Source organism: Podarcis filfolensis (genome assembly GCF_964270895.1).
Source record: "Podarcis filfolensis genome assembly, chromosome: 1".
NCBI classification, from domain to species: Eukaryota; Metazoa; Chordata; class Lepidosauria; order Squamata; family Lacertidae; genus Podarcis; species Podarcis filfolensis.
In genome coordinates, this window is record NC_139604.1 from 26,709,701 (window position 1) to 26,722,784 (window position 13,084).

Genomic DNA, 13,084 nt, shown 5'->3' on the forward strand with positions numbered 1-13,084 from the left:
GCGCCTGCCCCTCTTCTCTGGGGATATAGAGAAGGAAGGGAAGGCAAGCAAACGGAGAGTGGCGGGGGTGTCCAGCCGCCTCACCTCAACCCAAACGATGCGCTCAGTTTTTAGGTTTGCCGTAGGCTTTCCTCCAAACGCCCTAGGATTCAAGTTTCCAGTCCTCTTGACGGCTCTCTCTGGCTTATTTTACTTCGGCTGCGCCGCTTTGCGATCCATGGAGCGCTTAGGGGTGGTAGACAAACGCATGCCGCACACATTGTTAGGGGCACGTTGTATTTGACATACAAACATATTGGTATTTATTATTATTTATTAAATGTTCTTTTTTATGAAAAGTAAACTTGCAGGAAGGTCAGGCCGACCCACGTCGGGAGAGGAGAGCATCATCTTCCCACACCGCAAACTGAAGGAGGGGAAATGGTTCTAAATGTTGTCGAGGAGTTCAGGCTGCAAGGCTACGCTTTCTAGGAGGGAGTCTACTTTTGTGTTAAACGTGCAATTTTGCTGCGTTTAACCTTTCTTAGGGTTTCCTACTGTCCAAAAACAGAGAGAAAAAATCACTAGTGGCATATATTTTCCCAGGAATAGCTATTGCCTGGAAGTGTCTTAATTTTCTCCAGCATAGCGCAGGCTTTAATTTGTACTGTGTTAGAAAACGAAACAAAAGGGTCTGGTTGCATCCCTTCCCGATCCTGGATCCCCAGATGGCGGGTGGCTGGGGATGATGGGGGTAGTAGTCAACATCTGGGGGCCCTAATGTTGGGATTTCTCAACCTTGGGTCCCCAGATGTTTTTTGGAATACAACTCCCATGATACAGCTCACAGGACCAGTGGTCAGGCATGATGGGAGTTGTAGGCCAAAAAACATCTGGGGACCCAAGGTTGAGAAAGGCTGGTTGCGATCTTGCATGTATTATCAATAACCCTTGGCCAAAAATAAATTCGCAGATCCCTAGGGAGAGGCAAAGTCTAATAAATCAGCTTAAGGCTGGCAGGAGTCGTCCTACCAAATAGTTGTAGCCTAGATTCGCCGCAAGCAATGTTGCACAATGGAAAGACTACAACTCCCGACAGGCAAGGAGGCTGTCGGTGGAGCATGCTGGGAAATGTAGTAGCAGATTCTTCAACCAAGACTCAGACCCGATTGTTGTATATAGGACAGAAGCTGCGGAGCGGCTGGTAAGTGTTTATTTTTTGCGGCCGGTGTGGACGGAGTTATAGACATTTATTTCATTGTTAGCCAGTTGTCTCTCTATGCGGGGATATTTGCTGCTGGAGCAGAGGTGGGGATCTCCCGCCATGTGGATTCTAGGAGGAGCCTGCTTTGCAATAGGCAGCATGGTCGTGTGATCTGTAGGAAGTCTCCCTTTTCCTGCGTGCGACATGCTTCTGTTGAAAGAGATGGGCTTATACTTCCTAAGCAGCGCAAGGGATACAAGGATCCAGGCGGTTCACGGGGGTTCAAACTGTTACCTTCACTGCAGAAAGGTGATAATGTCGATACGTTAGAGGTTGTACTAGGTTTATGTGTACGGGGGTGGACTTACACTCACGTGGCTTCTACAGAGGGGGTTTTGTTTTGGTTTAAAAAAAAATATTGAGAAGGAGCTTCACTACTCTGTATGAAAATGAGTGGATGTCAAGATACATTGTTTTTAAAAATAAAAAATAGACAATCTAGTGAGTTTGGATTTGTTGGAAAGGTTTTGGTTCAGATCCATCTTGAAATCAGGAAGGAAGTACAATATCATTATTACCTCAGAACACCTGTGGGAATACATATCCATATAATCCTAGAGTTGGGTGGAACCTTAAATGTGATCTAGTTCAGCCCTCCGCTGATTCAGGAAATCCACTTATCCCAGGAGGAGGCAGAACCAAGTTATCCGCGAGGTAATTGGTCAGTTAGTTAAGTATTTCTATTTGTTTTCTTGATGGGGGGGGGCAACTGCAGTGGCTTGATTCACGCATATTGCTATATTACAGCTTAGTGCTATATGGACAGATTTCTCAACTATGGTTTGTTGAAACAAGCTAACTTCATAAAACCTGTGCTTTGAAGCTGGCAAGTTCCAACAAACCATTGTTAAGATGATCTACGCTTTATTTGAGTTCACTTTTCCCGGTGAGCAGCAAAATAAAAAATGGAAGCTGAATCGAAAATGGAAGTGAGAGCTTCCAAATTCCTCTATAGCTACACCAGAGGAGAGGAGAAGTATTGCACCTGAGGCTCACTGCAACTCATCATGTAACACTAAACCATGATTTTGTGTGAAGTTTGAATGCCAAATATTGTTTGTTTGGACTATTGATAGGCTACAGTATTGATACAGGCATGCACAGGCAGACAGAACAATCAAATTTTGTGGTTTAATAACTTATTTGCAAGACTAATTATCTTAAACTGCTCCTTTTGCAGGTTCTTCAGAATTATTTCCGCTTCTTCAACAATAACTACAAAGAATAAGGGGAAAGCAATATTATATACCTAAATGCTTTACCTTGCTGCTAGCTTGTGGTTTGCATCTGACTGGAAGTGAAGAAGCCTCATTCTGGACATGTTTGAAAAAACATAAAAATCACAAAAATGCTTTCTGTAAGACGTTTTCATTTATTTGCACTGAGATGTCGCCAGTGTCAGACTTGGAGCAGTGATCCCTTGTTAAGCCAGCTAAATAACTGCATAAATGAAGATCAAGTCTTTGACCTTGTTGGGAAGAACAAAACCAAACTTTCTGAAAAACACGTGGGAAGGGCAATTAATATACTTTGGGGGTTTCAAAAGAAAAAGCCTGATCCTCTGAGGCTTACTGATTATGTAAAAAATCACTCCCAGTTTCTTATACTTCGCATTTTAGCAGAAAACAAGATTGAACAAATGGATAATGAAGCATTAGTGGATATTCTGTATAATTTACTCAGGTAAGCCATATAGTATGATGCCGAAATGTAACGGGGGTAAGTTTATTAATCTGGGTTTTAAAAAGTAATTGTGTTTTTTAAAAAATATATGCTTAAACTGAAGCATCCTGGTTGCTGCAAAAGCACAACTCACTGGTACAATGCCCATTTAAAATTTGCTCATATTTCTCTATCATCTATCTATCTATCTAAACAATGTATGATCTAACGAGTCACCATACCTGTGTCTTACATCCATAAAAATGTATCAGATTACTCTCACGTAGCAGATGTTAAGTGTACAAGGCGGTGTAGGGACTGACAGTTACAGGCACAATCAAGCCAAAGCAAAGGTAGCTTGGCTGCCAATATTTTCTCCCATTAATGTCCTGACGTTAGGCAGTTCAAAAGGAAACTAGACAATCACTGTGGAGGTGACCACAACTTCCAGAGGGTTCTCACTATTGGTTACTGCAGAGATGGGGAATCTGTAGCCCTCCAGATGTTGGACCACAGCTTTCATCACCCGTGGTCATTGGCCAATGCAGGCTGGGGCTGATAGAGTCCAAAAAGTTTGAAAAGTTCCAGCTGTGGCTGACTTTCTGTCCCAAGCAGGCAGAGCAATGGAGAAGCCAACAGATGAAGGAGAGCCAAGTGTTAAGGGCTGAATGTGAGCAAATGCAATTATGCATATTTACGGTTGGTTACAGCGGAGATGGGAAGAAATTCAGCCTCTCCGTAAAATATTCCATCGGCTCAAGCCTTTTTGCCTGCCTGACGTAACAACCTCCCCTCTTCTACCACTTGCATGCTGTTTGTGGGTTCTCCCAATCCCCACAGTGCCGATTTGGGGGTGCAATGGGAGGCGTGGGGGGACCCCATTGCGCCAGCGGGAGCCCTTGAACTGGCTCTTACTAGTGGAACTAGGAAGCTGAACCTGGTCCAGGGATTTAAGTGGTTAAGTAAAAGGCCTTAAAGAAAATGTGGGGTTTAAAGGGGAAAGAGAGTTGGCATCCGAGCTGCACAGTTCCAAGCACTGATCTGTTCATAGTTGTAAGAGGTTTTCTAGAATGCTCAGGGAAAGTGTTCGGTAAGTACAAAACTATAGCAACCTGCTATCTGTAATACATTTTAAATCGCACAGGTTCCCCCCCCCATCTCTCTCTGTTAAAATATCTATGCAGAGCATTTGACTTGTCTTTTGGTCCTTATGAAGGTTTGGAATTGAGGCCCATGATTCGCTGGTTGAAGAGCTCGTCATGGAATGCTGGAGAAGATTAAATGGGCAAGTACACATTAAAATTAAAATCCTATAAATTGAAAGCTTGAGAGCTCATGCTTATAAAAACTATTGCAAGGTTAGTACTGACAAGCTTAATTTATTAAAAGTATGGTAGGCCCCTTTCTCTCTTCAAAGCTGAAGTAGTTGTGGGTTAAGATAAATTTGCACTGAGGACTACTGTACCAATAAAGGCAGCTACAGATTTAAGAATGTAACACTCCTGGATAGATTTTGAAAGGTGATTTTAGGCTTAAATTTGATAGCTATGTAACTGGCAGTAAGGCTAACAAACCTCAGTGGGATTTATTTCCGTATAAGATTGCACTGTTAAGATTCCTAAATGAAAGCAGTGGAAGACTTGGTTTTAAACCAGTTTATAGAAGAATCTATAAAGATTTATGGGAGAAAATAACCTCTGCTCCAGTCCACCCTTCCCTGAGGAAGTTAAAGTGTACCAGAACAATAAACTCAAGAATCTGAGCTAATATCTAAGCTTTGTGAGCGATATACATAAAACTATTTTTTTTAAAAAATCACAAAATCAGCAAAATTTAAAAAGCAGGTATATACTGTATGTTAAATTATGTGACTCAGTGGGCTTGGTGATATGAAGATTTCAGCAGGGATTTAAAGTAGTACAGTGAGGGTGCCTTATGTAGATAGGCAGGAAGTTCAAGGGATTTGGAAAACTTTAATGTTCAGTGCTGTGGTCAGTCACAAGCTCACTTTGGGATACATGTTGCTTTTTTCCTCTTGTGTCTCCAGTTCTGATGCACATTTAAGTAAGACTTTAAAGGGAAGGAAGGACAAGGCAAGGACCCTCTGCTAAGTTGTACCTGACCTAAGGTGGTCACAACAGCAGTACTACCACTGTACTTCAAATATATGCTAAATAAAAATAAGCTGATCCCCAAATGCATGTTGGGTTAAAGATGACCCCCATTCTGAAATAGTTGAAGGCTACCAGTCTAGAAATGGTATTTACCACTTGCCAGAGGGGGCTGAGGCTGGTTATTTACATGTTTCTGTATGGTCCAATGTAACTGTCGTGTGGAGCCTTAATGGACAGCTCTTGAGTTAGAATTCTCAGTGTGCCAATTTTGATTAGTGGCTACAGATTCAGAATTTTCAGTTAGATGGTGTGATTGGCTGGGGCTAGACTGGAGCAGCCAGAAGAAGTGTATATAATACTACTGGGTGTTGGTCAACAGTACTTAGTTGAGTTAGGTAGGACACATCCACACTTATACTTGTCTAGAAAGCATGGGTCCAAGAGGTTTTTTTGCTTGACCCGCTGCTGGGAAACCTGCTGTTTACCACTGAAGAGGAACAAACATCAATCCACAGAGAAACCAATTGGCATTTGTTCCAGTTCAGGTTTTCCCTCCCAGGGGAAAGCAATGGGACAAGTGGAACTGTAAACAAGCCCTTGGTCAGAGTTGTGGTTGGTTGCCAGTTCCACCAGAAGACAGTGCCAGGATCAGGGAAGAAGTTAGATCTGAGAATGGCCAAAGACTTGCTGGGGGATACCTGAATCATGTGGCTTAGGCCAGAGTTTTGGCGGGGGAGAGTTGTTTTGGGATGACTGGTAGGAGTACCAGAAATATTATTTCCATGGTAGTAAAGGTAAAGGTACCCCTGCCCGTACGGGCCAGTTGTGTCCCACTCTAGGGTTGTGCGCCCATCTCACTTAAGAGGCCGGGGGCCAGCGCTGTCCGCAGACACTTCCGGGTCATGTGGCCAGTGTGACGAAGCTGCTCTGGCGAGCCAGCACCAGCGCAGCACACGGAAACGCCGTTTACCTTCCCGCTAGAAAGCGGTACCTATTTATCTACTTGCACTTGAGGGTGATTTCGAACTGCTAGGTGGGCAGGAGCTGGGACTGAAAGAAGGGAGCTCACCCCGCCGCAGGGATTTGAACCGCCGACCATGCGATCGGCAAGTCCTAGGCACTGAGGTTTTACCCACAGCGCCACCCGCATCCCTTCCATGGTAGTACAGTGAGACAAACCTTTGCTTCAATAGATCAGTGAAGGTTTGGAAAAAACAAACACTTCCAGCAGAGTCCTCAGCTAACGTACTGATGAGGCTTAATGGGGGTGGAGAATATAAAAGGTCAATTTGGCTATAGCATTTTAATAGGGTAACTGATTGCAGTGTAAGGTAGAGCTGCCATACGTCCATCGAAAATGGCGTCCCGGCTGAATTTTTGAAAATTGTTTATAATTCTCCAGGAAAACCCAGGAGTATGTCAGCCCATTGCAAATTTCCTTTAAAAATAGCTTTAAAACCTTGCCCCCCCTCCCTCCTAGTATCATGAGTGGACTTTGGTAATATGGTGTCCTCAACGAGGGGGGGGGGAATTGCCTCCACCCCATTCTTATTTCCACAATAATTACTTTTGGTATAATTGCTTTTATATGCATCTTTTCAGTAGGTACCTATATAAATATAGGGAAGATGATGATAGTGATGCACATACTTGGCTTGGCAGGGGAACTGCTCTAAATCTAGCGCTGGTGGCCTGGTTTTAGCAGAACCATTGGAGTGGAAGTTGGGTTTTGTTATTATAGCGCAAGCAAGTAAATACCCCCCTTCCCTTCACAAAGGGCATCAGCCCTCTCAAGGCAGCTTACAAGGTAAAATAACATATAACAAACCACACTTAATAAAACCAGCAGTAAACAGTAAAAAGAAAACCAGTCCAGAAATGTTTAAATCTGTTTTACAAGGTACTTGAAAGTAGTAATCTAGGATGACCGATAACTGCAGGATGTAAAGCTGTTATAATTTGTTACCAAGGGACAGTTGCAGGTTTGTTTGTAATTTTTAAATCAATAATGTAAGTAAGCAGTGAACTGCTCTTCAAGAATCTCTTAAATTTTGTATATAAGTAAATGTTTTAAAGCTTTAGTAAAGCAGGCTTTTCCTTTTATATCCTCACAGACTCAGCATGCCTCTGCTATCTAAATTTGCAATGTGCCTACATGATCAACAAATGTACTTTAGTCCTCTCACTGGTGATATAGCTGATATTGTGAATAGGAACTTGGATTCCATACAAGATGGAAGGTAATCTTAATTTAATAAATGTCTCAGAAGAATTGAGAGTATTTTTGTTACCGTTCTCATGCATATACAGCACTACTGTAGCATACCTGTTTAGGCCTCTCTTGTTGTTTAAGTTAGCTGAACACAATTCTAATGAAGGTGCAACTGGTAGGACACCCCATATGTTTTATTGTGCCTGTGGATTTAAATCCTCTTCCGCTGCAATCCTACAGTCCCTAGGAGGGCATTGCAGGGACCCTAGGATATTGCAGATCTCTCTTCATTGGTAGAGAAAGATCTGCCCTTCTGATATGGAAATATTTCCGTTATTTTGCTTGAAAACACTCCAGTCTGCATAGCATTAAGAAAAGACTCAAGAACAGCTTTGCCTTGAAGGCAAAATGCTTTGTCCTTTAATTTTTGCCTCTTTCAAATAGAGTTTCAAGAAAAAGACACCTAATCTCATTCTGCCTCAAAACCTTACCTCCCCTCCTCTAGTCCTTTCCATTTTTAATGTAATGTCCTTAAATATTGTTGGGTTCGTTCAATCACTGCATACTTTTTTTGGAATGTTTTTAGGGTCTTGTCAATTTTGATGGTCAGCATATCTGGTGTTATCTCGCAGCATTTTAGAGATCGGTTAATACAGAAGGCAGAGTTTCTTCTGGAAACCTCGGAATCTGGCCCCTTGAATAATGCCAGACGATTTGTACAGTTTCTCCGGAATGTCAAACTACCACATCGACCATTGCTGGACAAGTGTAACAAAGTTTTTCTTCAGAATGCGAACCAGCTAGGTGTTGACCGTGTAGTTATCATCCTTGGACTTTACCAGGCTTTACAATTCAGCAACGTTGAGTTAAAATTAGTTGCTAAACAGAAACTGATGGAAGCAATGGATGACTACAATAATTCTTCAAGCTTCCCTCGACTGTTTGTTACCCTTGCACCCATGGCAGGACCAGAGGTCAGAGAACGGTAAGTTTCACTTCTGGCTTACTGGGTGTGCATGTGAATACATTTTTCCTTAGAAAAGGAAGTGAATTTTCCCATGCTTTATCTGAAGACCATTGCTATCTGAGGCAGAATAGGCTGCAGTTCAACAAAGGGAACTACAAATGCAATGGAGTTGTGCTCAGCTTATGCTATTAATGGTGAAACACCCTCCTGTGGACTTGCTTTGTTACTATTGTTGACCCAAATTGACAAAATAGATTTCAGGTTGCATATATGCACACACACACCTTGCCATTGTGTTCTTTTTCACTCCATCTGTGACAAATTCTCATGTTGTGCTGAGGAAAGGCGACACAACAACGGCCTTGTTGAGCACACTTAAGTCCTTCCTCAGAAGTAATGGAGATTGCAGAATTAGTCACAGGCTCAAATCCAAAGAGATGTGCACAGAGTTTCTGTTACCCTGAAAATGTCTTCAGAAATTTGAAGTTCCATGGGTACCACCAATAGCATGGAACTAGAACAGAGCACTCTCTATTCTCTTGGTCCATTTGAACAGTTTTGGCATTTTGTTGCAATATTTGGACTGCTCTTTCATCTCAGTATGCATTTGTTGATACCAACAGCCAACAATAATTGCTTGTTCCAAAAGTATTTCTGTACAGAATCATGTGGTTTGTGTTGCCGTTTTTCTTTGCTCACAATGGCACAAGAGATGAGGGGGCTGAGGTCACTGTTCCCTACAGAAAGAACAGAAGCTAAGGTTCCAAATTTCACCCTTCATCAATCCAGAACCAAAAGTGTTATTATTTATTTGCCTTGGATCAGCCGCATGCTTTTCCTGCATTGTCCATATGCTGCTCTTGTGATGGTGGAAGAGCACATTACTGAATCTGGGACTTAGGAAATATGCTGTTTTTGTAGCAGTATGTTGTTGTTGTTTAGTCGTTTAGTCGTGTCCGACTCTTTGTGACCCCATGGACCAGAGCACGCCAGGCACTTTCTTCCACTGCCTCCCGCAGTTTAGTCAAACTCATGCTGGTAGCTTCGAGAGCACTATCCAACCATCTCGTCCTCTGTCGTCCCCTTCTCCTTGTGCCCTCCATCTTTCCCAACATCAGGATCTTTTCCTGGAAGTTTTCTCTTCTCATGAGGTGGCCAAAGTATTGGAGCCTCAGCTTCAGGATCTGTCCTTCCAGTGAGCACTCAGGGCTGATTTCCTTAAGAATGGAGAGGTTTGATCTTCTTGCAGTCCATGGGACTCTCAAGAGTCTCCTCCAGCACCATAATTCAAAAGCATCAATTCTTCGGCGATCAGCCTTCTTTATGGTCCAGCTCTCACTTCCTTACATCACTATTGTAGCTGTATAGTTATCAGTAAAGGAACCACACCATTCTCCTGCTCCTGAAGATATTACTCATTCAGTGTGACCCTAAGTTAAAATGCTACCTGATGGAGAACCTCTAATCCTAAACGTTTACTGGAGGTGTGTGTGTTTTAAGGTTATCTTTCTTTCTTTCAAGATACATTAAAAGCTTCACTTTGTGGGGTCTGTTTCCATTTCCCCAAGCACGCTTCTTTCCCTTTTTGAAATAAGAGTGATATATATTCCATTCCGATCTCGGGGAGAGTCCTTGGTGCCCAGTGCGCATGGAGACCCCAACCACAAGCTCCTCTTAAACTGCTGGAAATATGTAATATTTTGTATGTTTATTTTTAGGTTAACTGAAACTGCTCTACTAGTGGCAGATGAATTTGACCACCAGCAAACATTGGCAGTGGCGGACACTATGCAAGAATCAGAAATCAGACATCCACAACTGATTCAAAAGTAAACCTTCAGTACAAAATGGCGACTCAAAATGTTCTCAATTTCTGTAACTTCCCTTTTCTGACTGTTCAGAATGCAGCAAGTGAAAAATCTGTAACTTCTGTTTAGTTTAAGAATGACCGATACAGAACGCTGAATATGCTTGCACTATATGATATGCCGTTGACTTCCCTTACACCACAGTCCTAAACACATCTATTGGAAGCAAGTCCCATTGATTTTAGCAGAACTTGCATCCAGGTAAGCGTGCCTAGGATTATGGTGTAACTCATCGCTGTTTGGTTGATATTAAGCTCATTTGACTTAAGAGTTTTTTGTGGAAATGTATGCTGGAATGTGCACAAGACATATCCTGACACAACGTGTGTTAGTAAACCCCAATGAAGCTGGTGAACAAAAACAGCAAAGTTATTTTGTCCTACTTTGTGCCTGAGGCCAAACTAGGCAAAACATTAAATGCATCTTTACGCTTAATGTACCTGCTTTTAAAAGGAAAATCTCTCCCCTGAAGCTGCTTTTTGCATGGCCAGAAAGAATCCCATAGTGCCAATAGGAGGTTTTCTTGCAATGCAAATAAGCAGCTTTAGAGAAGAGGTTTTCATCAGAATGGCAGCAGGAGAAAAAATGCTTAAATCCCACCCACCTGTTGCATTCCTAATTTCAGATCCCTCTCACAGCAGCTATTTACAATTTTAAGCATGCATACTAAATATAGGAAGGTATTTAACATCCCATCTTGTTTCCCTGTTAGAGTGGCTTGGGGTAAAAATTAAAGAGCACAGAGAGAAAAAATTCCCTGCATCTACTTGGTGTTTTCCCTTTCTCTGTATGGTGCCCTGAAATTGCTGCAAATACAGTGACCAGGATCAAGACCAGCATAAACTTTTAGACTTAAAGTATGAGGGCCTCCAAGTGGATGGCATTTTTCTTCCTCCTGCCATATATGAGTAGAGGTGCTTTTCACTCATACATTGTTTGTGTGTGTTGGATAGGGTCCACTGTCTTGGAAAGCGGGTAACACTTTCTTCCCTTCCTCTCTGAAAAAGTGAATTTAGTTTATAGAATGCTATGGTATACCCAGCTTGACTCCTTCCATTCACAGAAGGCTCTGGGATTCAGCTGGCACTTAGGTAAACGACAGGGGTGTTTGACTTGTTTTGGTCAAATGTTGCAAGGGGCTGCAGGAGAAAGGGGGATAAATACAAATTGCTTTCCCATTTCCATTAATATTAGCCTCTACCGTATCAAAGAAACATCCACAAATGGAAGGCACCATTGGATCCAATCATCCTTTTATTAACTACGTTCTTTAATTAAGGACTGGAGTCCAGATTTCTGCCAGTGAAGGCAAGGCCAATATGGACATAATTTTCAGATTATACAATTTTTATCGCTGGAATAAGACAATATATCTATTTGCAGCAGTGTATGGGTATCCCAACTTTGTTCAAGTTTCTGGATATATCCCAGTGATCGCCAGCCTTTCAGGGCAAAGGGATGGTCACTTCTGGAATTTGAGGGAGTGCCACAGGGTACCAGCTGCAAAATAGCTGCCATGGAGGATATGGCATAATACAAAATGTACAATTCTGGGATCTAGTGAAATGTGGGCGTGTTTAAGGGCGTGAGCTCATTGTAAAAGAAGCTGAGCCACTGCAGACAGAAGCAGAGCAGGAAGAGTAAACATTCTATCATGCATTGTGGATTTTTGAAGGGACATTTACCATGTCTTTTCGTGGGCACTGCAAAGAGGTATTGACAGGCACAATGGCACCCAACGACATGGTGGTGACCCCTGGCATTGACAGATCCCAAGCAGCCTGCTTTTGCTGTTGTGCCGATGTTACAGATACTCCATTCAAAATAGATTTATGTTCCGTCTTGTAATTTCATGTGTGTTCATCTCAGGGCCAGGGCAGTTTGTAAAATACATCTTCACTGTTATTTGAAAGGATTTTAATTTCACCCTGATATTTAGCCTCATCTGCTTTTGGTTTTCAGGATTGTGTCTCTGCTTTACAAACATATGGATCTCTACAAACCAGTAGAATTGGCCAAATTGGCCTACGCCCTCCTCCTATTTCATTGCTCCAATCCTGAGATTTATTCCAAATTACAGAGATTGCTCACCAGGTAAGAAAGCACATTTTATCAGCAAATATATTCTGATGATCGCTTTCTTTATTAATTTGTTACATTTGAATCCTTCCCTTCTTCCTTAGCAGAATTCAAGGAAGTGTTGTTGTTGTTTAGTCATTTAGTCGTGTCCGACTCTTCGTGACCCCATGGACCAGGAAGTACAGTGGTACCTCGGGTTAAGAACTTAATTCATTCCAGAGGTCTGTTCTTAACCTGAAACTGTTCTTAACCTGAAGCACAACATTAGCTAATGGGGCCTCCCACTGCTGCCGCGCTGCCGGAGCACGATTTCTGTTCTCATCCTGAAGCAAAGTTCTTAACCCAAGGTACTATTTCTGGGTTAGCGGAGTCTGTAACCTGAAGCGTATGTAACCTGAGGTACCACTGTACTTACCAAAATTGCAGTTTGCAGTGATCATCTTAAGAAGGCATTCTTCCTCTTGCACATTTGAAGAATATCTTGCTTCTAAATGAAGCACACTACTGGCTTTAGAAATAACATTTTTGTGCAAATGTCCATTTAATTGATAAATTAATCAATTGAAAATGTCTTTGATCAGGGTACTTCCCTAATTTTCATACCCTTTTAATATTTGATACAGTGGATACAATTTCTTGCTAAGGAATTATAAGTGAATTACCGTATTTTTCGCTCTATAACACGCACCAGACCATAACACGCACGTAGTTTTTAGAGGAGGAAAACAAGAAAAAATATATTCTAAATGAAATAGTGGATATATGATTTTTGTGGTTCATGCTGTGGCCACAGACATGTGATCTGACAGTGAGTTTGGAGTAGACCAATGCAAAAATCCTGAGGATCCATGTGGATCCATGCTTTGTAACCACGGAGGAGGGAAGGAAGGGGAACCATGGATCCTCTGCTCACGACTGCAGCAGATCCCCCCCGCCACC

At 42.2% G+C, this 13,084-nt stretch overlaps 1 protein-coding gene across 2 annotated transcripts in view; it reads left to right on the forward strand.

Moving 5' to 3' along the window:
- The window catches only part of FASTKD1 (FAST kinase domains 1), a 108,068-nt gene that overhangs the window by 86,215 nt on the left and 8,769 nt on the right, over positions 1-13,084 (forward strand). The window contains exons 2-8 of one of the 2 annotated variants that reach the window (XM_083628532.1): positions 886-1,183; positions 2,424-2,926; positions 4,122-4,190; positions 7,134-7,259; positions 7,818-8,216; positions 9,917-10,027; positions 12,029-12,160. In XM_083628532.1, the coding sequence (XP_083484658.1) occupies positions 2,592-2,926; positions 4,122-4,190; positions 7,134-7,259; positions 7,818-8,216; positions 9,917-10,027; positions 12,029-12,160 (1,172 nt within the window). In that variant the 5' untranslated portion in view covers positions 886-1,183; positions 2,424-2,591. Of the gene's footprint in view, positions 1-860; positions 1,184-2,423; positions 2,927-4,121; positions 4,191-7,133; positions 7,260-7,817; positions 8,217-9,916; positions 10,028-12,028; positions 12,161-13,084 lie in introns of those variants that run through there. The other variant, XM_083628531.1, reaches the window with a different exon arrangement.